This window comes from Tiliqua scincoides, chromosome 11 (assembly GCF_035046505.1).
Source record: "Tiliqua scincoides isolate rTilSci1 chromosome 11, rTilSci1.hap2, whole genome shotgun sequence".
NCBI classification, from domain to species: Eukaryota; Metazoa; Chordata; class Lepidosauria; order Squamata; family Scincidae; genus Tiliqua; species Tiliqua scincoides.
The window spans coordinates 2063080-2089418 of record NC_089831.1 but is presented as its reverse complement, the minus strand read 5'-3'; the positions used below and the strand labels follow the sequence as shown (position 1 = coordinate 2089418).

At 49.0% G+C, this 26339-nt stretch overlaps 1 protein-coding gene across 1 annotated transcript; it reads left to right on the top strand.

Moving 5' to 3' along the window:
* Positions 1-1918: 1918 nt before the first annotated feature.
* STAMBP (STAM binding protein) lies at positions 1919-24808 on the top strand. The gene is made up of 10 exons (XM_066639340.1): positions 1919-1997; positions 4231-4443; positions 12103-12178; positions 13064-13159; positions 15684-16044; positions 17753-17877; positions 19840-19977; positions 21756-21868; positions 22069-22168; positions 22756-24808. The coding sequence occupies exons 2-10, from the start codon at positions 4241-4243 to the stop codon at positions 22810-22812; spliced, it is 1269 nt and encodes a 422-aa protein (XP_066495437.1). The 5' UTR covers positions 1919-1997; positions 4231-4240; the 3' UTR covers positions 22813-24808.
* Positions 24809-26339: the final 1531 nt, after the last annotated feature.

Below are 26339 nucleotides of genomic sequence, written 5' to 3'. Positions count from 1 at the left end.
ACACATAGACGAACAGGCCTTGCTGAGGGAGAATCAGCCTGGCTTCTGTAAGGGTAAGTCTTGCCTCATGAACATTTTAGAATTCTTTGAAAATGTCAACAGGCATGTGGATGCAGGAGAACCCGTGGACATTATGTATCTGGACTTTCAGAAGGTGTTTGACATGGTCCCTCACCAAAGGCTACTGAGAAAACTCCAGTCAGGGAATTAGAGGGCAGGTCCTAACCTGGATTGAGATCTGGTTGAAGACCAGGAAACAGAGAGTGGGTGTCAATGGGCAATTTTCACAATGAAGAGAGGTGAAAAGCGGTGTACCCCAAGGATCTGTCCTGGGACCGGTGCTTTTCAACCTCTTCATAAATGACCTGGAGACAGGGTTGAGCAGTGAGGTGGCAAAGTTTGCGGACGACAACAAACTTTTCCGAGTGGTGAAGACCAGAAGTGATTGTGAGGAGCTCCAGAAGGATCTCTCCAGACTGGCAGAATGGGCAGCAAAATGGCAGATGCATTTCAATGTCAGTAAGTGTAAAGTCGTGCACATTGGGGCAAATAAATCAAAACTTCACATATAGGCTGATGGGTTCTGAGCTGTCTGTGACAGATCAGGAGAGAGATCTTGGGGTGGTGGTGGACAGGTCGATGAAAGTGTCAACCCAATGTGCGGCGGCAGTGAAGAAGGCCAATTCTATGCTTGGGATCATTAGAAAAGGTACTGAGAACAAAACAGCTAATATGCCGTTGTGTGTAATGCCACACGTGGAGTATTGTGTCCAGTTCTGGTTGCCGCATCCCAAAAAAGACATAGTGGAAATGGAAAAGGTACAAAAGAGATTACAAAGGTACAAAAGATGATTACGGGGCTGGGGCACCTTCCTTATGAGGAAAGGCTACGGCGTTTGGGCCTCTTCAGCCTGAGGGGGGGACATGATTGAGACATACAAAATTATGCAGGGGATGGACAGAGTGGACATCCGCTAAAATTGAGTGTTGGAAGAGTTAGAACAGACAAAAGAAAATATTTCTTTACTCAGCGTGTGGCTGGTCTGTGATCCCCTGGGGGCTGGGGATAAGAATAGGCCCTCAGTTTGGCTGTACTTGTCGTAAGAGGCGACTAAACAGCCACTGGGTAGATGGGAATCGTCAGCCTGGGAAGGCAGCTCATCTGAGAGAAGGAGAACTCTGATCCCAAACCTCCACTGCCTTGTGGCTACATCCAGTTATGGAAAAGGCTTCAGGAGTCAACCTCGAGGCAAAATCCGGAGCCGGAGTCCCTGAGGCAGTTCATGGCTGAACACAGTCACGTTCTCGCAACTCCTGCGACGCTGCTGGAACCAACCGTATTGGCTTCTGCCTTTCCATTGGACCATTTCAGCGACGTGGAGAGGGGGGATTTGCTGCATGGGTAACAGCCTATCCTCCACACCTACTTTACCCAGGCTTCGCGCACTGGAGAGGACACTCTGTTCCAGAACCACCATTCAGAGCGTGACACCATGGTCTTCCGAGACTGAAGGATTCCAACAACATGGTTGGTCTGTGGAACTCCTTGCCACATGATGTGGTGATGGCATCTGGCCTGGACACCTTTAAAAGGCTTAGTGATTTGATAAATTAATAATTAATTTTAACTAATAATTAAAAATAGTTATTTGATAAATTAATAACTAATAATTAAATAATTGAAAAATCAGATAGTTTTCAATCAGTCATTAGCTGAACTCCTAGCAAGCCCTTGAGGCTGAGCCATTCCCACTCCTGCGGGGGGGAGGGGGAGGTGTGGGGTGGAGAGAAAGCCCAGAAGGGTCTTTGCAAAGCTAACCCGGAAGTCATCACCACTTGTGTGAGTCTAGCTATGCTGAAGTCTACAAAACTAGAGAGGCGGGGCCAATCTCCACTTCCGGCTAGCGTGTTTCCGTTGGGCGGGGCGGGACAGAGAAGCCGGAAACAGCTGCTGCTGGGTGCGGGTCGGGGCTGGGCTGAGTGTCCTCGTGTGGCAGGTGAGGGCCAGGCCGGGGCTGTGCCTTTCCCGCTCCCGGAGGGCGCTGGGCGGGGGCAGAGCCGAGAGGGGCCTTCCCTTCCCTGGGGCTACTGCGGGCTCCCCAGGGGGCCTCAGGTGCACCTGGCTGGCCTCACCTGGGTGCCTGTGACAGCCTGCAGGCAGCGGACCCTGCCTGCCCCCACCAGTGGCATTCCCAGAGGGGGCGCCTCAGCCTCTGCTCCTGCTCTCTGGGCTGCCCACAGGTGGGGAGATGGGGTGCTCTAGCCTGCCCCGTTCTGCCCAAGGGGGCTCCCCCACCAGTGGCGTTCCCAGAGGGGGCACTCAGCCCCTACTCCTGCTCTCTGGCCTGCTCAAGGGCAAGGCTGGGGGTGGGGTGGAGTGCCCCAGCCTCCCTCCCTCCGCCCTGGGAAAAGTAGAGGGCGACAGGTGTCTCCAGCCCTGTTCTATTAATTATTATTATTAACAGTATTTATATACCAATTTTCAACTAAAAGTTCACAAAGCAGTTTACAGAGAAAAATCAAATAACTAAATGGCTCCTGTCCCAAAAGGGCTCACAATAAAAAAAAAATGCAAAAGAATACCAGCAGCCAGCCACTAGAACAGTGCTGGGGTGAGGTGGGCCAGTTACTCTCCCCCTGCTAAAAAAAGGAGCGCCCACTTGAAAAAGTGCCTGTTACCCAATTAGCAGGGGTTAGGGTTAGGGTTAGCTGTTCTACCTGAGCTGTGGGCTCCTCCAGGCAGCCTCTTGGACAGGTTGGCCCTGCCTATGGAAGAAGAGCAGCTCTGGTGGAACAGACCTGTCATTCTGGTGCTTGCGAGTGGGGGGCACTTCAGCCAGTGTCTTGGCTGCAGCAACAGCAGGACTGGACTGCTTCACTCGCTGCACCATCAGGCAAAACAGGGCTGCTTGAAAACAGTGCTGAGTCATGGCAGAACCCCAGGTGTCGTAGCTAAACATGGTGGAACTTAAACATTGTCTTCATTTGCCACAAGCTGAGACCCACCTCAAACCCTAATCTGCACCATGGGACCTGCCTTCCAGAGTGCTTACACTTCTTGGCAAAACCCAGTGACCTTCAGGATAATTGGGCACCAGCAGCACTGCCGCAACCTCCAGCACGCAGCCCCAAGGGGCCTCTGTTAAATTACTTCCTGGAGGTTTTTAGATGGAGGGACCATTTGGATGCTAGTGACTTCACTACAAAAAGGCATGTTGATAGAGAGCGATGATTTGGCCAACAGCATTTCCTCATTGCTGCTTTGAAAACAGACCAGAAAGACAGGCTTGCTATGTTCTTTGAGGTCCTTGGAGTCAGGGAAATAGAGGTGTCTGGCGCAGAGAGATGTAGCTCTTTGGGCCAGAATGAGGTGTAGGAAATGGAGGTGCTTATAGCTTTGCAACTGCCTGCACTTCTTTAGGGTGTGCTACCCCAACACAGAGTGAGGCATGTCTTTTCTGAAGAACGAGAAGCCAAGGGCAAGTTAAGAGAAGGGTTGACATACACAGGCCAATTGCTTAGGCAGGGTTCTTTGCTATTTCTCAGGAGCTGACTAAGGGTCAGTGACCTTTTCTGCTGCTGTAAACATTGCCCTGAATATCATGACTTGTCTTGTGAAAGCTAAGTTTAGTTTAATATTAATATGGCCGTAGACCAGCATGTATCACAAAACAGTAACATTCCACACACACACACACACACACACACACACACACACACACACACACACACACGATACGATACAATCATTCATGGTCCATGGTTGTCTTGTGTGTCTTGCAGGACTCTGCAACAAGCAGGTTGCAATGTGAGGAAAATGTATTTGTTGACCGTATGAGGAATGAGGCTTTATTTATTGACCGTATGAGGAATGAGGGGTAATAAGAAAGCTTCCACTTAAAACTTCCTTGCTGATTGTTTGTCATACCCTTATGAGCTGGTGTCTCCCGAGAGGAGTGTGTGGATGGGCCCATCCATGTCTGCTTCCTTGGGTATTTTGAGATGTGACTGATTGCAGAAAACCCGGAAGGGAGTGTTAGGTTCAGGCTGACTGAAGTGTTTTCACCAGCAGCCTTCAGTTACCCAATTATCAGATCAAATGTTTCTGAATCCACACAGATGTGTGAGTGTTGATATCCTCTGAAGTCCCTTGATAGCCACTCGAGGTTTGTGGGGCGAGCATTTCTGAACACCCAACTTCAATATGGGCCATCTCTCTTCTGCCTACAGACCGACCCCTATGCCTGACCACACAGATGTCAGCCTGCCCCCAGAGGACCGAGTCAGGGGTCTCATCCAGATGGGGAGCAGCGTAGAGGTGAACGAAGATGTCCCGCCACGGAGGTACTACCGTTCCGGGGTTGAAATCATACGGATGGCGACAATCTATTCTGAGGAAGGCAACACTGAGTATGCCTTCATACTATACAACAAGTACATCACGTAAGACATTTGCATTGCTCAGTTAAGACGCAAGAGCCTTTTTTTCTTGTTGATTGCTCAGGTTGCTTGTGTGACAATTCAGCTGGCTCACCCAGAGCTCCATTGGATTGTGACTCAAGTACTTCTTCCTTTGATCAAGTTTTCTTAGTTGCTCAAATTCTGGTTAAGTAATTCCTCTGTTTTTAATTGTAAGAGACAGCTGGGTATTGCCTTGACTGGTGAAAACAAAGAAAGTTCCCGCCGAGAGTCTAAGGATGGATCCAAGCAACGGGTCAAAATATTTCCCAAATGCATTTTAACCTTTGTAGGGAGTTCTGAGAGTATTGATTCAGGGGCCATGACGAGTAGAAATCGTGCACATTGGGATTCTGGGGTTGGGGAGCATTCTTGTGGGTGCCTTATCTTTTTTCTTTGATGCAGAAGAAATGGAATTCTTTGCTGGAGAGGGGATGTGCATAGTCTTTGTAGAACTGGGAAAAGGTGGAAAGTTTCTTAATCTGTCCAGGAAGTGACCTGGGTGGTTAGCGCTTGTGCTGTGGAGGGAGTTCAAGTTCAGCCTTGAACGTTTTCCTCCAAGCAGTTCTTTACATACTGCACAATGTGGCACAGGTGTGGGAAGGTGAGTTCACTCTTGGTGTTGTAGGCACAGTCAGAGAGAGGCCTGTAGCAACTTGATGCTCACAGTAGCTCAGAGATTTTCAACTGGTGTGCTGCAGCAGGTCTGCAGGTGTGCTGCGAGAGTTTGGAGCACAGTGGTTGAAAATTGTCAGAAAACTCTTCCAGGTTCTGTGGCTCTATTTCTACAGCAATCATCTGTAGTAACGAATTCCTTCCACCAGCAGAGGAAGAGGGACAGGCAGTTCTCCCGGAAGGGACATCCCAAGAGGTGCAGACCAATGGGTTCAGTGTGCCATGAGAAGAAAAATATTGAAAATTGCTGCAATAGCTATTAGTGTGCTAGCAGGGGAAAACTTGCATTCTGAGCCCTGGAGCAAAGAGGATTTCAGCAGCAAAATATTGCCAGACCAGATTTCTCTCTTACAAAACCCAAACTCAATGAAATTCTCCTTGAGGGCAGAGGGAGTGACCGCCTGCCAAATCAGACTCTATGTAGCTTATATTCAGCACTGTCTGGCAGTGGTTGTCTAGGACAGGGGTGTCCAAAGTTTTTGGCAGGAGGGCCACATCAGCAGGGGAGAAAAAAGAAATAAGTTACATTAAAAATTTGAATAAATTTGCATAAGTTTACATAAATGAATATATTAAAGATGAACTTATATGACTGAATGAAGGTCTTGCAATAGCTCAAGGCCTATAAAAAGACTGCACAAAGCAAGGCTGGCCTTTCCTTTGCTGCTGCTGCATCACAGACATGAAACAGCAAGCAGTGGAGGGAGCCCTCATCCCACAGCTCACGCAAGAGGTCAAACAGTCGCCCTCACGCTGAGAGCAGTTGCATCGGGCCAGTGTGGGCTCCAACAAATCTTCGGAGGGCCAGAGGCTCCTTGGAGACTAGGGGCTCTCTGAAGGCCGCATTGAGAGGCCTCGAGGGCAGCAAGTGGCCCCAGGGCTGGGGTTTGGGCACCCCTGGTCTAGGATATCAGGCAGGAATTTCTCTCTGGCTTCCCTGGAGATGCTGCCAAGGACTGAATCAGGGAGCAACCAGAGAAAAAAGAAACCCTAGGTAAAGTGGCTATTGGATTATCTGCTAGCGGGCTCTAAAGGCCCCAGACTGTAGCACCCAGACTGCAAAAGCATCTCTCCCGTATCAGGTTGTAATTTTTGTTCCTTGTTCAGCTTGGCTGATTTCTTTCTAGGCCAAGAAAACACTTCCCTGGGTATGTTTGCTTGTCAGTGTATTAATCCCTGTTGAAGTGAATTGGTTAATAACCCACCTTGTGTGTGTTTCCCCTCCAGTCTCTGGGTGACAGGCTGGCTCCAAGCCTTGATCCCATCAGTGAAAAGTATTGCGGACCTGTCACCCACAGCTTCAGTGAGCTTCCTCAGAGACTGCAGTTTTTAGTGGCTCCCTCAAGTGCTGGAGCCCAGTGCTCCTCTGTAGGTTCAAATAATTACCCATTGCATTGAGAGCCTCATTATCAACTGTCAACTGAATGACAGTTGATAATGCATTCCTGTAATGAATTCCTTACTCTCCGTGTAGTAACATTCTTCAGGGGCAGTAACCTTGCATCACTTACTCTCATGGTCTCTTCTGTTTTGTTCATATTTTGGTGTTTGTATATTTCTGTTGTCTCTATACAAGCGTGAAGGCTACTGAACAGTGTTAGACAGCACTTCATTTTGTTCGAAGTCCACCTTTTGTCAGTGAATATTCTGCAATTGCTGATTTCTCAATTTGTTTCAGGTGACAAGTCTTTGGTGTTCCCTTATTCGAGTATCTATGCCTCTTTTTGTTGTGCCAATATAAACCATTCCTTCCCCTGGGGGCTGGGGATAAGAATAGGCCCTCAGTTTGGCTGTACTTGTCGTAAAAGGCGACTAAGCAGCCACCGGGTAGATGGGGCTCGTCAACCTGGGAAGGCAGCTCATCTGAGAGAAGGAAAACTCTGATCCCAAACCTCCACTGCCTTGTGGCTACATCCAGTTATGGAAAAGGCTTCAGGAGTCAACCTCGAGGCAAAATCCGGAGCCGGAGTCCCTGAGGCAGTTCATGGCTGAACACAGTCACGTTCTGGCAACTCCTGCGACGCCGCTGGAACCAACCGTATTGGCCTCTGCCTTTCCGTTGGACCATTTCAGCGACGTGGAGAGGGGGGATTTGCTGCATGGGTAACAGCCTATCCTCCATACCTACTTTACCCAGGCTTCGCGCACTGGAGAGGACACTCTGTTCCAGAACCACCATTCAGAGCGTGACACCATAGTCTTCCGAGACTGAAGGATGCCAACTCAATAAACCATTCCACAGCAACATGGGATCCGTTATACCCCTGTTTGCAGATGTGGGTAGTTGCAGGTTGCAGGTGGGTAGTTGCAACTACTTTTGGTAGTTGCAGGTTCTGTTGCAATTTTATTGTTTGTTTGTAGATTGTCTTAATGTTTACTATCTGAAGCAGTTTGCCAATGCAATCCATATTGTCTGTAATATAGGAGAGGAAAGACCTTGCTTTTGGAACAGGTGGTTCCCCTTCTTTTTGAGATTTGTTCAACCCTCTCTGTTGGAAGGCTCTTTTAGTCTCCTGCCTTGAGTAGCCATTAGCTTGCAAGATCCAAATGAAGCATCTCCTCTTGCGGGTACTGTGGCTCTGAGATTCATCTGGCTCTATCCATTAATGTATTTATTACCTCCCCCTCTGCTGGATGGTGGACACCTGGATGGTGATTGGACACCTTATTTAAATATCTGTTTGCATGCTTGCACACCAGGGAGTGGGCGGTGTCGCAGGCAGCACCCTGATAGCTGCGTGTGATCTTGATGCTGGGAAGGCTGGAGCGTCTGGTGAGAATCGGGTCGAGCTGGTGCCAGTGCTTTGATCTTGGGTGTCTCCAAGAGACTCTATGTTGGGGCTTCATGTTGAAGAACGTGTTGCTGACACAGAGACCGTGATGATAGCAAAACTCTAGCAGGCGTTGGCCATTTTCGTTCATCTTCCCAGTGCCGAACTGACCTAAGCGAGTGGGCCACGAACTGTTATCAGCACCAACTCTAGCACTGAAGTCGCCGAGGATGAACAATGGCTCTTTTATGGGGATCTTCTTGATAGTGGTGGCCAGGTCATCATAGAATTTGTCTTTGGCTTCTGCTGGAGACGACAGAGTCGGTGCATAAGCACTGATGAGAGTGACATGTCCTGCTGATGACTGGAGCTGCAGGGACAAAATTCTTTCACTTCCCACAGTAGGTGGGATGATGGATTTCAGCAGGGTATTTCTGACCGCAAAGCCAACACTATGTTCCCTGGTTTCGATCCAGGTCTACAGAGCTTCCATGTTCCCTAGTTTTGATCCAGGTCTACAGAGCAGATCCAGGTCTACAGAGCTCGCGTCCTGAGTACACTTCTGTACTGCAGCGAGTCATGGACTCTTCACTCACAACAGGAGAGGAAACTGAATGCTTTCCACATGCGCTGCCTCCGACGCATTCTCTGCATCACCTGGCAGGACAAAGTTCCAAACAACACAGTCCTGGAACGTGCTGGAATCCCTAGCATGTACGCACTGCTGAAACAGAGACGCCTGCGTTGGCTCGATCATGTCGTGAGAATGGATGGTGGCCGGATCCCAAAGGATCTCCTCTATGGAGAACTCATGCAAGGAAAGCGCCCTACAGGTAGACCACAGCTGCGATACAAGGACATCTGCAAGAGGGATCTGAAGGCCTTAGGAGTGGACCTCAACCAGTGGGAAACCCTGGCCTCTGAGCGGCCTGCTTGGAGGCAGGCTGTGCAGCATGGCCTTTCCCAGTTTGAAGAGATACTTGGCCAACAGTCTGAGGCTAAGAGGCAAAGAAGGAAGGCCCATAGCCAGGGAGACAGACCAGGGACAGACTGCACTTGCTCCCAGTGTGGAAGGGATTGTCACTCCCAAATTGGCCTTTTCAGCCACACTAGACGCTGTTCCAGATCCACCTTTCAGAGCACGATACCATAGTCTTTCGAGACTGAAGGTTGCCAAGTAAGTTGTATGCTTAGGTTTTCTATATATTTTATGCCTCAATGTTCCATTCTCCTTTCTAATAATTAAGAGATCTAAGTGGTTGCTGGCCCTGAAGAATGTTACTATGTGCAGAGTAAAGAATCAGTTACAGTTGATAGTGAGGTTCTCAATGCAGTGGGTAATCATTCTGAGTCTGCAGAAGAACAACTGAGCACTGGACTCCAGTGCTTGAGGATGTCACTAAAAACTGCAGCCTCTGAGGAAGCCCACCGAAGCAGTGGGTGAAACGCTAGGATTTTGTTCAAAATTCAGACCACGGCACTTTGCCTGAAGTACTTCTCACGGTTTTAACATGGATGCCAGCTGTGAAAGGCTTAGTATGTTTACTCATCCCTTAAGTTAGCTGATCAAAAACCCATTCTGGTGACTTGTTGAGGTGCTCTGTATGTCAGTCTTAACAGTATTTCTAGGTTGGCGGTACAGGGGGGGGGGAAAAGGAAGCTGGGGATGGAAAAATACCCCAAACTCCTCGTAGGGGGCAGTAGCAGACTTTTAGCAAGCCAGGCCCTTGGGATTTTGCCAGTCCTTTGCATAGTGTTTCTGTTAACAATTCCAACCAGCATTAGCAGCTCCTTCTGTGGTGCATCCCCAGGGAGCTCCCTCCTGTGATCATGATGGCACATAGTCCCCTTTCTTCCTGCAGAAGAGCATGATGCTTGCCCAGGGAATCTCCCATGGGGCTATTCGCTTACAGAATCTTCACTTTAAATTGGGCTTTAAGAAAAATGCCTTTACTATCTTGGGAATAGATGGGGTCAGCCGGCCAGCCATCTTAGTCTAGTGCCTTACATTTGACCCACTCTTCTCCATACAAGAGCTGCTCTGTGTGCAAGCTAGTTTCCTATGTGCATCTGCTCAGAAGTAGGTCCCACTGGGTTTTTATTGGGGCTTCTCTGAAGTGGGTGTACTTTGGCTTGTATCCTGACAGTTGACGATACTGTTGAAGCTCATGAATGTATTGGAAGTCGCCTTCCCAGCTTGTTTCAGAAATGTTCTGTGCGAAGGTTGGGTGCTTGGTTGTTGCAATGGGAGGTGGCTCGTTGGTTCAGTCCACCTCTCCCCTCCAGGCTGCTACTGTCCCCAGCCTCTCTTGTGTGCACATTTTCCCGCCCAGCCTTGTTGCATTCAGTACATTTTTTCCTGATTAGCATTGCTTTCAGCCTCCTTGGGCTCCTGGTGCTTCCTCCACTTTTATGGGCATCACTATGGAAGGAAAACCAGCCAAGGGGCCTGCAAAGTGTAAAACGCCATGAAGCCTTCCCAGCTCCCTTCCCTGCTGGCTGGCAGCCCCTGTAGCTCTCTTGAACTCAACCAGTGCTCTCACTGCAGCTCTGCCATCACAGTCAGCAACACAGAGTGGAGGGAGCAGCTCCGCGACTGGCTTGTTAGACCAGTGGGGTTTCTGTTCCAGGCCTGATGTGTGCGAGTGTCCTGGCAGTGAGGGGGGAAGTGTGGTACAGGACACGCTCAGTCACGTTTGGCCACCTTCTGTGTTCTTGGGAGACTGCTCTGTTCTCTGGCCATCAGGCGGGGGGGGGGGGGGTACAGCAATCCAGTCCTGGAAAATCTGGGGTGGGCATGCATGCTGAGAATTTATTCAGATTTTTATACTGCCCTTCCTCCAAAGAGCTCAGGGTGGTATATAAGGTTTCCTCCTTTTTTCCTCACAACAACCCTGTGAAGTAGGTGAGGCTGAGAGAGAGAGAGTGACTGGCTTAAGGTCATTCAGGAAGCTTCATAGCTCAGTGAGAATTTGAACCTGAATCTCCCGGGTCCAAGTCCAACTCCTGCACGTTATCTCCAAAAGTCCTCTCATTGCAGCGAAGCTTGTACCAGAACGAAACAGCAAGCAGCCTTTGAGGAGGAGAGCTTGGCTGCAGTGGGAAGCTGGCTACTCATTTGAGGGGCTAGACCAGTCCTGTGGGCTCCGAAGTGGCCGTTTCTGGCCTCAGCGGCCATCAGAATGAAAGTAGATTTTGGTTTGCTGAGGTGGCTGCCTCTCTGTTGTGGCTGCAAACTGGGTTGTTGGTTATCTGCAGGAAGTGGAACTGTGTTTGTGGGAATGAGTGTCCCAAATGACTTGGCCTGTGCTTTGGTGATGTGGGGCAGGCCGGTTCATGCAGTGGGGCTGGGAATAGCAGAAGCCTCCTGGGCAACCACTACAGCTGTGGCTTAGGGCCTATTGTGCTAGGGAGGACCAAACTTCCGGAGAGCAGTGGGTGGGTTTTCAGTAAAACTACCTGAGCAACATGAATGTCATTCTTAAGAGCATCAGAAGAGCCCTTCTAGATCAGGCCAAACTTCCTGGTCCAACTCCTGAACCACTGCACATTATCTCCGAAAGTCCTCTCATTGCAGCGAAGCTTACTTTTGGTCCAACTTCCTGTATCTCACAGTGGCCCGCCAGATGCCACAGTGAGCGCACAAGGCAACAAGATCCTAGCATTTTCTTGCCACTTCCTTGCATCTGGCATTCAGAGATAGGCTACTTCGAGAACCAGGATTACTTATCATGGCTTGTAACCTGTGATGGACTTCTAGAAATCAGTCAGTCTCCTCTTAAAGGCATCTGGGCCAGATGTCATCTTATGGCAAGAAGTTCCACAGACTAATTTCATGCTGGGTAAAGAAATATTTCCTTTTGTCTATCCCAACACTCACCTTTCGATGCTCTTTGTGTGCTGTCATCAAACCCAGAAATGTGTGACTTCTGGGTTCATGTACAGGGGCAGTGCATTTGCTGGGTTTGACACACTTCTCTGACACACCTCGCACTTCTGGGTTTGACAGCAGCACACAAAGAGCATCAAAAGGAGCATCTTTTTTGTTTGTTTTATAGGGAAGAGCTGGCATTCAGGATATCACCACCTCTGGGCATATGAATGTGCTACCAAAGCACCACCATTGTTCTCTTTCCTGCATTTCAGCAGTCACCTGTCTTTTTCTTTCCTTCACTTTCTCCCTGCTGTCTGCTCTCAGGCTTTTCATTGAGAAACTCCCAAAGCATCGAGATTACAAAACGGCTGTCATCCCAGAGAAAAGAGACACCGTGAAAGTAAGTAGCATCTTTTGGGGGGAAAAAATGTCTGCCATCATTGTTGTCACTGGGTTCTGCTGGGTTCTGCTGGGGGGAAGAAACTGCTGATGTTCCTCTCAGCTGTTGGCAGTGAGATGAAGGGGGCTGAGCTGCCAAGCTGTACAAAATTAAATCAACAAACTCTTGTGCACTGAACTGCAGAGTGGCAGGAATTTTAGTTCAGAAATGATGCCATTGGCTTCTCTGTCTTGATAGCCAGATTGAAAATATTGTTGGGGGGAATTGGGTGTCAGCTGTCTTCTTTCTTTCTCTCTCCCTCCCCCCCACCCTGGTATTTTTCATTCTGCTGCTTGCATATCTTCCTTCTAGAGTATTCAAAATACTTGGTTCATCTCCTGTTTTCAAGGTCTGAATGGACAATGCTGCTTCATGCAAAATCAGACCTTTGGCCCATCTTACCCAATTGTCTTCTCTGACCAGCTGGAGCGCTTGGAGGCCGAAGGTCTTTGCTGGCCCTGTGACCCAAGCTGCTCCTAAGTGTGGGTGAGGGGACTTGATTTTGGGTCATTCTATATGTCTACCATGGGCTGTGTTGAAAGGGGGCACATACCTTTGCCTTCTCAGAGGCCAAACTTGTGCCTTTCCAATTGCGTGGCTGACACACGACATGCACACTGAGGCAGTTCATTGCCTGACATCTAATGTCTCTGCACTGGGCTGCTGCTCACTGTGGTGATCTTGCACAACTTCTCAGTGGGTTTTCTGCAGGAGAAAGTCCTAGTAAAATATGCCCTGTAGCTTTGCACCCTTAACAGTGTCTCAAAGATCTCTCAGCTTTGGCTGTGTTGCTGCTCCCAGCTTCTGTTCTTGTCCTGAAGACCTTTGATCTTTTCCCCACTCCAGAAACTGAAAGAAGTCGCCTTCCCCAGAGCAGAAGAGCTGAAGAAGGAGCTCTTGGAAAGATACAACCGGGAATATGCAGAGTACAACAAGCGGAAGGTCAGTAATGGGTGTGTGTGTGTGAAATCTGAGCTCCCCATAAAAGAAACTTCCCTGGCTTAGTTTTTAGGTTTACGAGGCAGTAGAGTGGGATACTTTGGAGTTCTTTAGGTGTCAGGATAGTTTTTTATGCTCTGGAGAAAGCCTGACACAGCCGGGGCAAAACGTCAGGAAACTTTTAGACTTCTTGCACGTGGCCTGACAACCCACAAATGGATTTCTCTTTTAGTGACAATTCTGGCCACAGAAGCCTCAGTTTGTACATTAAATCTAGTTCTGCTGCAGTAGTGGAGTAGTGGTGGTGGGGAGCATCTTTGCCTCCCTCAAGACATCCATCAGAAGTCTCCTGTGCTGCTTTTTCTCCCCCCCCCCCATTAAAAGTCAGGTGTAATGTGAGCACACCCCATTCTCCCCTGAGCAAGGTTAGAGAATAGAGGCTGGAAAGGGACTGTGTTTGGGGTGAGGCTGGAAGGGGACTGTAGTGGAAGGGGAAGGCAGAGAGGAAGCAGCCAGGAGGGAGATGGGACATCCAGAGGGACACACTGGTGTTTGTCCTGCTAGCCCCTGGCAAAAGGCCCCATGTTGCTTCATTTGCCTCTTCTGGGTGAAAGAGAAGCCCACTGTGTTGGGTCTCCCTCCCCACAATGTGAGAGAGTGACTAGGGGAGGGGGTTGTGGGCCCCTGGGGCTCAGTAGAAAGAACTCCTATGTGACTTACCTCCTGCTCCCCCATATTCTTCTGCTTCAGTAGAACAATGCCTGCCTCTCTGCTTTCATGCAGGATAAAGTGACCCTTTGCTTGCCGAGAAGCATAAGAACAGCCCCACTGGATCAGGCCATAGGCCCATCTAGTCCAGCTTCCTGTATCTCACAGCGGCCCACCAAATGCCCCAGGAGCACACCTGATAACAAGACCTGCAATGCCTCCTGGGAATTGTAGTTTAAGAACATAGGAACAGCCCCACTGGATCAGGCCATAGGCCCATCTAGTCCAGCTTCCTGTATCTCACAGCGGCCCACCAAATGCCCCAGGGAGCACACCTGATAACAAGAGACCTGCCCCCTTGCATCTGACATAGCCCATTTCTAAAATCAGGAGGTTACACATACACATCATGGCTTGTAAACGCTAATGGATTTTTCCTCCAGAAACTTGTCCAATCCCCTTTTAAAGGCATCCAGGCCAGATGCCGTCACCACATCCTGCGGCAAGGAATTACACAGACCGACCACATGCCAAGTAAAGAAATATTTTCTTTTATCTGTCCTAACCCTCCCAACACTCAATTTTAGTGGATGTCCCCTGGTTCTGGTGTTATGTGAGAGTGTAAAGAGCATCTCTCTATCCACTTTATCCTTCCCATGCATAATTTTGTGTGTCTCAATCATGTCCCCCCTCAGGCGCCTCTTTTCTAGGCTGAAGAGGCCCAAACACCGTAGCCTTTCCTCATAAGGAAGGTGCCCAAGCCCAGTAATCATCTTAGTCACTCTCTTTTGCACCTTTTCCATTTCCACTATGTCCTTTTTGAGATGCGGTGACCAGAACTGGACACAATACTCCAGGTGTGGCCTTACCATCGATTTGTTCAACAGCATTATAATATTAGCCGTTTTGTTCTCAATACCTTTTCTAATGATCCCAAGCATAGAATTGGCCTTCTTCACTGCTGCCGCACATTGGGTCGACACTTTCATCGACCTGTCCACCACCACCCCAAGATCTCTCTCCTGATCTGTCACAGACCGCTCAGAACCCATTAGCTTATATGTGAAGTTTTGATTTTTTGCCTGATGGGACTTATGTTCCCAGGAAGAAAGGCACAATTCCCAGTCATTCTACTTTCTCCCACACTTACCTATTTGGGACTTGAACTTGCTCCATTCCCTTGTGCTTAAGGCATCCTCTGCAGTCATTCAACCCCAAGAGGCAATAGCTCTTGCCTAAGTTGGGATAGGGCAGTGGTCCTAAGCCCTTCCTAGTGAACTCTGTGGTAATGCTTAGGGGAGATAATTTAATTCAGTAATTTTCAGCTGTTTTCTTTTCATGGCACTCTGACAACTGTGATCTTTGCCTCTTGTGTTATCACTTCCTGGAGACTCTTCAGAGGTTCTGGAGGCTCTTCAGAGGTTCTGATGCTCTGTTTCTAGGGCAACTGTCTGTAGTAATGGATTCTGTTCCTCTTCCTCTGCTAACAGACAATTTATTACTACAGACAGTTGCCCTAGAAACAGAGCCTCAGAACCCAGAAGAGTTTCTCAGCAATTTTCAACTGCTTTGCTTCAAACTCCCACAGTACACCTGCGGACCTTTCACAGCCACCAATGTGTCATGGCACTCTGGTTGAAAATAGATGGTTTTAGTAGAAATTTGAAGCTGAGACCAGAGGCCTGAAGAGTGTCTGCTCACTCCCTCTTAGCTTGGCCCCCTTCCTGAATAGTGAAATCTGCTTTTGCCCACTGTGGAGAGGGGATTGCTTGTTGCCTGCTCCCCCCCCCCACTTACCTGCCTACTGCCTCCCTTGCAGAAGAAGCAGGAGGAGGAGTTTACACGCAGTCTGGCCCTGCAGCGGCAGCTGGAAGAGGAGAGGCAGAGAGTGGCACTGATGAAGCAGCAGCAGGCCGAGCAGGAGCAGTTCCATGCCTTCGAGGAGATGATCCGGCGCCGGGAGCTGGAGAAGGAGCGCCTGAAGATTGTGCAGGAGTTCGGGAAGCCGGAGCCCAGTACTGACCCCTTAGCAGGCCCCTTGGTACCTGGGGTGGTGGAGCCCCCCACCGACCCCAAGACGTTCATCTCTCCAGCACCACCCTCGAGTCCCAGCAGAGGAACTGCGCCACCCACCGTGGACCGGTCTCTGAAGCCAGCAGCTTTTGGGAGCTCCAAAAGCAGTTAGTATCTCTTGAAATTAGCTTGATCCACCTTATTATATCTGGTGGCTGTTAATTGGTACCCTAAAGAATTTGCAGAAAAACCACTTCCCTCCTCAAACCTTTACTGCATTTTGAAATATTGTGACACTTTGAACAATTGAAAACCTGCCTGGTTCCACCAGACTAGAATGTTCTCAGCACATTCAAATGTTGCTATTTTACCATCTGATGCTCATTCTTCATCAGCATTGAGACTGCCCAGAAATTTTTCATCCCAGTTAGTTATTTTGTCTTCCACCACCACCACCACCACCACCACCACCACCCCCTGGCCAACAACCATCAGAGTCATGCTCTGTAGCTAGGGTCGAGCCCAGAGGCTCCTTCCGTTACACTGGGAGAAGTGAGTCTAACCAGGGCCCACGACGGTCTGAATACAGAATGATCAGAGCCCAGGAAGGTCTCAAGTTGCCAGTGGAGAAGCCCACCCTCTTCCTTCCACTTGCGCCCTCAGAATTTGATGCTCCGGATTGACCCAGAGCAGGCAGGCTTGGAGGACTGGTTCTCAAGGAATCGAGAAGCTTGAGCTGTTGATTGGGGGAGCCTGGGGGTGGGCCCTGCCATTAACTTCCTGTTTTTTGCTTTTTTTATCTGGGCTCTAAAAATATTTACAGTTCTCCCTTAAAGCATCTCTGAGCCTGAGAAGATACTCTCAGAATGAAACATTTTTTTGTAATTGGGCTGTTAATAATTTATTCTTTAAAACAGAGTGCTGAAAAAGAAGGGCCTGAAAATGGAGGAAACTGTGCAACACATCAAAAGATGTTTGAAACTGTTGAAGGAACAGACTGTAGAATCATGGAACCGGAAGGGGCCTTCAAGGTCGTCTTTCCCCGTTCCAACAGGAGTGGGGAGTAAGGTCTCATTCTGAAATAACTGTCCCTTTTAAGTACAGGCTGAGACTTATTCATGTGGGTTCCCTTCCAAGCATTCACCTGGATGGCAAAAAATGCACTATAGCAAATCAATTTAACAAACAAAGTTTCTTTGCTCCAGTGATTTAAAAACAGCCTTGCTGACCTTTTGACTCTAAGATAAGAGTCATTAAGAAGACAATCCATCAATCAGTCTTCCTCCAACCAATTCACTTAGCCCCTCCCTGCACCAATGCAAACTCTGCTCAGGGGGAAGGGAGGGGCCGCTGGAGAGAGAAGGATTGATGGATTGTCAGCCAGCTGCCCTCTCTCTCTCTCTCTCTCTCTCTCTCATTAAGGAGCCTATTGTTAAAGGACTGTTCAGTTTTTTTAACTGATTTTAAAGGGGTGCATTTTTCCCCTTCTCCAGGGATCAGCACATTTCTTCTCATTTGCAGGGGCCATTTGTGTTGAGTCAAATCCATGTATAAAAAATCAGTGTATAAATAGGCTGGACCTGTATACCTCTGAAAGTGACCTTTTTCTTTAGCTTCACAAGCACCCATGTGCTCTGCTAAGCCTGTGAATAGGCCAGCGATTTTCAGTGTTTTTTACTCATGGCGCACTGGCCTCTGTTGTTGTCACCTCCTTATGATGTCACTTCCAGCTGACTCTTCTGGGTTCTGCAGCTCTGTTTCTAGGGCAACTGTCTGTAGTAACAGATTGTCTGTCCCTCTTCCTCGATGGGCTCTGCCCATAGAGGGAGACTCTGCGCGTGGCTTTGCTCACCCAAACCTCCTCCATCTCTGCAGACACGCCTGTTGATGGACTTCGCCACGTCATCATCCCCAGGGAGCTCTGCCACAGATTTCTGCAGCTGGCAGACGCAAACACGGCCAGGGAAGTGGAAACCTGCGGAATCCTCTGTGGGAAGTTGGTAAGTAGACTTTCTGGGTAAGCCTGTGTCGTTATCTGGCTGCTTCAAGACTCCTGCATTAGTGATTTGATTCTAGGACAGTGTTGCTCAAGGTTTGTCCTCCACTGTACCATTTCACATGCCCACCTATTCAAAGTGCAACTGGAAGTAACTGGTGATGACATCATTGCGTTATTTCCAGATTGGGAGGCCAGATGCTATGCGACAAACACAGGTAAGAGGCTTAGGGCAGACGGGAGAGCTTTCTTGAGTGCAGAAGCTCTGCTCTGCTCACTGAGCCAAGCCTCTTACTGCTGTTTGTTGTATCGTGTTCCTGATCTCACTGTCAGGCAGCAGGTGTTCAGGGTCCCACAAGTACCACCAGACACCACCTCAAGTACCACTGGTGGTACTCGTACCACAGGTTGAGAAACACTGTTCTAGGATTCAGCTTTTTTTTCGTCCCTTAGTGAATGCTATATCTCAAAGCTATTTTGCATGTTTGTAAGAAGAAAAAACTGGCTATGCTGATGTGATGTCTTGGAATATTCATGAATATTCCAACTGCTCGGGTGAAAGGATTGCCTCCAAATGCTATCTATTTTTTATCAGATTTGTATCCCCCCTTTACACCACTTAGAATAAAGTTTGGAATAAGGTTTTTTTTTTCCAGCCTACTCGAGGTGAGCTTCCAAATAGAGCCAACTTGGAACAAAGCAATAGACTCCCTTGCCCTGTGGCTGATGTCTAGTGATGCTTCAGTAAGGGCAAAAAACAATCTGTCCCTGAAATCCCTGCCCTCAGTTCAGGAACAGAGCAGAGAACTGTGACTGTGTTGGGAGTGGTCCGTCCATATACTTACTTCCAGAGGCAGTGGGTTTGAGGGCATTTGGAGTCCCACACCAGGGGGCCTTGATGGAGGTGTCATCTTCCCTCACCGTGTTCTGTGCCTGTGCCAGCCGTAGTGGTGGTGCAAAGAACCAGCCCACCTCAGAAGCACCAGATCTATCTGGGCAGAGCAGCTGCCAACATCTGAGTTGAGACAGCTTTGTTGAAGGAGTAGAAGCAAACGCCTCATGAAGACCAAAAAGTGCATGTCCTGGATATTCAGCAGGACTGGAAAACTGCTAGGTCATAGAGAGGGAAGCCTGGTGTCAGTGGACAGACTAGTGCAGTGCTGCGTAAAGAGGCAGGAAGTTGTGGGGGAAGATTGTTCTGGAGAGTCTTGTGAAATTGGGAGGGAGAGAAATAGGACCATGTGATGCTGAGGGTAGATAGGACAGGCAAGAAAACTTTGGAATCTCGGGAGCAAGGGACCAGGGAGACAAAGGGGGCAAAATCAGTCCAAACTGCTCAGGTTCTCTAGCTCAGTGGTTCTCAAACTGGTGAGTCACGACCCACCAGTTCATGTAACGCTTCCCTGTCCCTTTAAGGGGTGGGGGAAGGGGAGGGAGGCAGCAACGCGATCCCCATTGCTGAGGGGGGTGCTTTGCACTTAATTTCAGAAGGCAGGGCTGCAGGAGGTGCAGGCGGCCCTGCGCAGCGCTCCCCGAGGCTTGGAGCATTCACTAAAAGCGGGCGCAAATCACTTCCGTTATGCAGGAAATTCTTCGCGCCCACTTTTAGCGAATGTTCCAAGCCTCGGGGAGCGCTGCGCAGGGCCGCCTGCACCTCCTGCAGCCCTGCCTTCTGAAAGTGCAAAGCACCCGTCCTCGCCCCCTTAGCAACCCGATCCTGGGGATCGCGTCGCTGCCCTAGCCCCTTCCCCACAAGAACTTACTGAGGGAGTAAAGCTCCCTCAAAGTTTGAGAACCACTGCTCTAGCTAGTTAGGTGATGCTAAAGCACTGAAGATTGAAGATTTTGGAGCATGAAGTTTGGTCCTCTTGGTGAAGTCATCAGGACCGTGCCTGGTGCTTGTACAGGGGTTGTCTGTCTTGCTGCTGTTTTGAGAAGTGCTGATTCATATCCTGCTCTCTCCCAGATGAGGAACGAATTCACGATCACGCACGTAATCATTCCCAAGCAGCACGGAGGCCCCGACTATTGCAACACGGAGAACGAAGAGGAGCTCTTCCTGATCCAGGACCAGCACGGCCTCATCACTCTGGGCTGGATTCATGTAAGCCTTTGTTACAGGCATTCCGGGCACCAGAGCCCATGGGCGAGTTGGGTTCTGGGGGGGTTTATGGCGATGGTCCTACGCTTGCCCCGGAGGGTTGGCAACTTGGAATTTGGATTCCCAGAAGATCCCGAGGCAGCCGTGGCAGAACCTTGTGTGCAGCCACTGTTGATGTCTTTGGGATGCGTGCTGAAGAGTGTCCCTTTGGATTGTCACAGTAGTGGCAGAGAGACGACGTTGTGTGGATTATTTTGCCAGTGGGCCAGAACGTCTCACACAGTCCCGAAGCTGCTTGTTGCATTTCCTCTCTGCCCCTGGTTTGGTGTGACCACAGTCTGTGCCAGTGCTTTTGTGCCTTTCTCCTTTGTATCGGGGTCTTGTACAGGAAAACATCCCTGTGAGTTGTTTTCTGCTTTAGTCAGTGAATATATTTAGGTAGGGCAGCAATTTTCAACCGGTGTGGCATGAAAGATCTACAGGTATGGCATGGGAGTTTGAAGCCAGCAGTTGAAAATTGCTGAAGGCGGCAAGAAATAGGGCCTTCTGAGTAGTGGCACCAACGTTATGGAACTCCCTTCCCCTTGACTTGAGAATAGCTCCCTCCCTCGAGACCTTTCGGCGAGGCCTGAAGACCTTGTTGTTTACACAAGCCTTCTGACTCTATGGCCTTTTTAACATCTTTTATACATCTTTTAGTTTCTTACAGGCGTGATTCCTCCTTGAACTGCTGTTTTATGCTCTTTTATTCTGACTTTTATCTGATTACTGTTTTTATGGTTTCTCTTAATGTGTTTTTAATGTTTTTATCTGTTAAATTATGTTTTAATCTTTTTTTTTTTGTTTTTTTTTAATATGTTATAAGCCGCCCTGGGTCCCTTTGGGGAGAAGGGCGGGATAAAAATAAAGTTTTTATTATTATTATTATTATTATTATTATTATTATTATTATTATTATTATTATTATTATTATTAAAATCTCTTCCATGTTCTGTGACTCTGTTACAGAAGGTAACAGACCTTAGGTAGAGGTCCTTTCAGTATGAGGGCCACATTGTATATTTTACACATTTTCACAGGGCAGAAAAAAAATCAGTTTTATGAATGAATGAAAGAAATTTAAATGAACGAATAAATTTGACTTTGATCTTTTTTTTAATCAGCATGGGACTCAGAAAGAGAAGGCAAAACTTGATACTTACAAAGAAACAATGCCGTGCTTTAACGGAGAAATGATATCATGAGTAAAAATACCAAACATTAGCAAATGCTCTGGCAAAAAAACACAAGTCGTTGTGGTCTGGATAAAACCTTGTGGGCCAGATTTGGCTCCTGGACTATAGTTTAGAGACCTAGGGCTTCCATCTGTACAAATCAGGGTCAGCTGGCAAAGGAGGAGGGACAGACAATTCGTTATTGCAGGCGGTTGCCCTAGAAACAGAGTCGCAGAACCTGGAAGAATCTCCCAGAAGCTGGAATTGACACCACAAGAGGCGAAGACCAGAGAGTTCGGTGCCATGAGAAGAAAAAGATCACAGGAGGGTGTTGGAACTTTTCTTTTCAGCCCTTAAGCTTTTGGGGGCTAGTGTTGGATTTGGCTGTCATCATATGCACAGCACTGAAACTACCCAGCCATCCTGCAAGTGTTTGTGATTTTGCACCTGGGAGATTTTGCACAATAGGGAGCCTGTTGTCAAATATCCCCCCCATCCAAGGATAAACTGCACCTTGGTTGGTGGCAGCCAGTTCTTAACAGTCGTCTTCTCTTCCTCCTCATTTAGACGCATCCAACTCAAACCGCCTTCCTCTCCAGCGTAGATCTGCACACGCACTGCTCCTACCAGATGATGCTGCCAGAGTCTGTGGCCATTGTTTGTTCGCCAAAGTACCAGGAGTAAGTGTCTGGTTGCACATTAGCACAGTGAGTTCTGCTTCTGCATCCCACCAGTGGAGTGAACTTTGGCTAAGGCTGGGGAGGAAAGTGAAAGCAAATCCCTGTTAAACCTGGAGTGAAGAACGATCCCAGTTCAAAGGGATCAATGGATGGCCATGGCTGCCCTCTTGTAGACCTTGAACTGTGCTTACTTTTTCCAGGACAGGTTTCTTTAAATTGACGGACCACGGCATGGATGAGATCTCCTCCTGTCGGCAGAAAGGGTTCCATCCGCACTGCAAAGATCCCCCTCTCTTCACTGTAAGTGTCTAAGCAGCAGAGCCCTGGAGGGCTTTCTGTGATCGCCACAGAAACAACAGAGGCTAAGTGGGCAGCAGAAGGCCCAAAGAGGGACTACTGATCGAGCTTTTTTTCATGGGCCTTCCATGCCCAGGGAGGCTTCTCCCTACCCTGTATTGCCCTGGTATTTCTCCCCCCCCCCCCCCCCCCGTGAAGTGTCAGGACCTGCCCTGGAAACCGGATGGGTTGGATTTGCCTCCCAGCTCAAAAAATGTGAAAAACCCCTCTCACAAATCTGTATGAGAGAATCCCAGGTGCAGGGGAGCGGCAGCAGGATACAGTCTCTTGTCCTGGGTGCTCCCTGAGACATCTGGTGGGTCACTGTGAGATGCAGAAAGCTGGACTAGACAGGCCTTTGGCCTGATCCAGGAGAGCTGATTTTCTTATGGATGAGAGATGGCTTCCCCTTTTCAGCTCTCCAGCAGTCTAGTGGTGCTGACAAGCTGCCCAGAACATTGCCATCTTTCCTGAGCTTCTGCATGGTGGCAGTGGGCAGGGAGAGTTGGTTGTAGTTGCTCTGACCTTCCTTTCCTTCCTCTTCTTTCCAGACCTGCAGCCATGCAACTGTCCTGGAGCGGGAGATCACAATGCTGGATCTCCGGTAAAGCCGACGCCTTCCTCATGCCTTCGTCAGCAGCTAACAGTCCCTCATCTAGATTAATTTGTGGTAGCTCACTAATTACCTCCCCTCTATGCGATGATTCCCAAGACTTGCCCTGTGACAACACAGAGGATTTTGCCTTCTTTTTGATCTCACACAGTTGTTCAATATGGCAGTGATAGAGGGGCAGGGGATAATAAAGGATTTTTTTCTTTTTTTAGAAGCCAAAATTAACACTAAACGTGATTTAACTAGTGTTTGGTTGCATACTGAGCTTCTGGCTTCCACTCCATCGGATCATCGCCCAGTAACAAGAAGACAGGATCAAGCAAATCAAACTGTTTTTCTTCCCCTCAGTGTCCCTAATCAAGTAGCAAAGACAGAACCTTTTTCACAAGCACTGATGCAAGTCTCTGCGGTGGTCTTCCCGAGCGAATCTGGTATCCTGGTCCTCGACTGTGCCACAGTCCAACTTGCAGTTTGCAGCCCTGCAGAAGTGAAGTAACGTTTATAGTGGGAAGAAATAAGCCTGTACAAGGAAGGGGGAGGTGGTCAGAGTCTCAGTGAAAACCAACCTGTTCTTTCAGACTTTCTTTTTGGGGGGAGGCAGCAGCGGTGATGGTGGTGCTCGTGGATGAAGAGGCTAAATTCCTTAGAGTGCCTCAGTTGCATTTTTGCCCAAGGCCTACTAAAGGGTAAATCAGTGTGCGATTGTGCTTCAAACTTTTCCCTTCCCAGTAAGTGCCAATATAGACTGAGTGTGGGATTTTTTAGATTCTCAGCTGAGACCCTAAAATGGACTTCACTGAATCCTACACTTTTCCTTTAAATTTTAAAGCCCGTTGCAGTTGCAGACTAGCCTAAAGGTCAGCTGCAATACTGAGAGTGTTCTTAAGAAAGATGCAGTTTTAGAACTGTCCCCCACTCTACATCTGTCATAACAGGAGGAGGGATGGAACGGTGGTGTTGATGCCGGCAGCCCCACCTTGGGATTTTACATCTGCAAGTGCCTCTTCTGGTCCCTGAAATGAAAATGGCAGAGAAACATCTCCTCAGGCGAAGTCCCACTGCTAGAATTGGCCATCCAAGCGAGTGGTGGGGGCTGCTTTGTGTGCGGCAATGAGGGCAGGGTGTTGGAGCCGCCCCTGAGAACTGCTTCAGGCAATTCCGAGCATGTGTTTGTGGTCTCTAGCAAAAGCCCGCTGGGCTGAATGGTTGTCCTTGCATCCTCTGTGAATTTGGGTGGGAGTTTGCTCGGCCTCTTCTTTATAGTGTCCTTTACCCTCTGCTGTTGGCCAGATGGATCATTCTTTCACCACCCTGCGAGGTTGATGCCCTACCTCTTTGCAGGAGCCGCTGCCCTTGAGCCAAACAGAAATGGCACCTGCACCCTAAGTTGCTTCTCAGCAGTGGCAGATACCAAAAGGGACCTGTCCTCTTCCTTTTCCCCAGACGGTTCATGCTTGTGGGACTGCTGAAAGAGCAATCTGTGCCAGGAATTCCTTCTCTCTCACTTTCTCTTCCATCTACAGATCTTGTGCACAGGGCAGTTTTTAGTCTCTGGTTCAAGAGTACGACACCACATTTAAAATCTTTGTTCTTGGTTAGATGTGACCATTCTAGACCTAATTCTCTTTGAAGAAAATTGCCCTTTTCTCTTGCCAAAGAGGTCTCTGTGTGCTGTTGTTGCAGGGTGTCTGCCCCCCCTTGTTCAAGCTGGCAAAGCCAAGGTCGCACGCTTGGACATAAATTGGCAATACCTACTTTAGACCAATAACCATCATGCTGTTTTATGTAAGCGAGACATTTTTTGTTCCGAGGCTCCCATTAAAGCATGGTGGGAACTGGTGGCCAATAACGTTTTTCCATATTCTGTTTTTATATGAAGGAAATTGGGTTGCAAATGCAGGTGGCACCAGCCCCCTGGCCAGCCTTGCCTTACACTTGTGTGCAAGAAAAGCCTCTGGCATGTTGAAATAAACACCTGTAGTGATCATGTAGCAGATGTGTGGTTTTATCCCCCTCCCCCTCAGTTCCTGGTGCAAACCACCTCAGTGTAGGAGCAGACCGGCCCCCCAGGCCTGTCAAAATGAGGGCTGCTCATGAGGTCAACTTACAGAGTGCAGTGCCCAGATTGAAGTGAGACCACCAGAAAACTCTTGGCAGCTTCTTGGGAGTTTCTCAGCTGGGGCAGACAAGGAGCTTTTGGGGAAGACTGCTCGGTCCCACAGATTTCTCCTCAGGCTGTTGTAACTCTTAGCGAGGTGGGGGTGAAACTCAACAGTGTGCGTGCGTGTGTGTTCACATCCACATGCGCTCTATAGAGCATGTCCCAGAATCCCCGGTATCTTGTGGGGTTCTACAAGATCACCCGCCTGACAAGAGTTTTGGAGAATGCAGAAGCTTGCTGAAGATTTCTTGTGTGCGTTTGGTTGGTCCAACCACAGGTATTGCCAGACTGGGACACTTGAGTTCCCACCACTGTGGAAGTGGTTTCCCTAGAGGGAGAAAGTGTCAGCTGATGCGGGGCTGCCTGTCCGGGCCAAGCACTTCAATGATGTTCAGCAAGAAGATGTGTGGGATTCCTGGGAGGCCCCTAACACCGTGTGCTGCTGCTGTTGGGCAGGGATCGGGATTCCATCCCAGCAACGGAAAGGTTCCCAACCAGTGCTAGTGGGCTTGAGAACTCAATTGGCTGCCCAGTCCTTATTAGGCTGCCGCGGAGAAGAGGGCTGCAGCCTTAGGGGCTTGAAGTGGAGGAGTTGGTGCTTTAAAGGCAAGTACCAAAGAGCTTACAGTGGAGGATTCCCTGCTCTTCCTGACCTGAGCTGGCCTTAAGGTCTTAGAGCTGGTGTAGATGAGAGAACGGCTTGAGAGCAAGCTGGCTCCTTGTAGTAGTTGCAAATGGAGAGGAGAACTGGTGGAGCTGTGTGTGCTCTGCAAGAGATCACTTGATGGGCAGAGGAACCTCAGGAACCCCAGCTTCTTGTATGAAATTGGGCTCTCCAGCTGGTCCTACTGCTGCTACTGCCTTTTTGCTGAGATCAGGCCCTTGTTAAAACTCGAAGGGGGCAGGAGGCTGAATGTTCATCCATGGGTCCCTTTTCCGTTCACCGCACCGTGTGCCAGGGTCATGTGTTTGATAAACTCTCCCTTTCCACTGCCAAGCAGGCCAGAGTCCTTTGACTGGCCACCTCCCTGCCTGCTCTGCACCTCACTGTGGCCCCACCAGCCTGCAAGGCTCACATTTTGAGCTGTGGATATTTCAGCTTCCAGTGCAGAGCAGGATCCAGCAGTGCTCCACTTCCACCCAGCCGCTGCTGCCACCTCTGGTGCAAGGCTCCTTTCTTCTACCTCCATCGTCATATATGGCCACTGTCTCTTGCAGTGACCTCATCCCTGGCTGTGGTTCAAAACACATCCTGGCACGGGCAAAGGGGGTTGTGGTTGTCCCAACAGCTCTGAATGATGAATTTTGTGCTGGTTCCAGCCAAGGGGAAAGTCTTCAGAGTTCAGGGGGAATATTGTTGG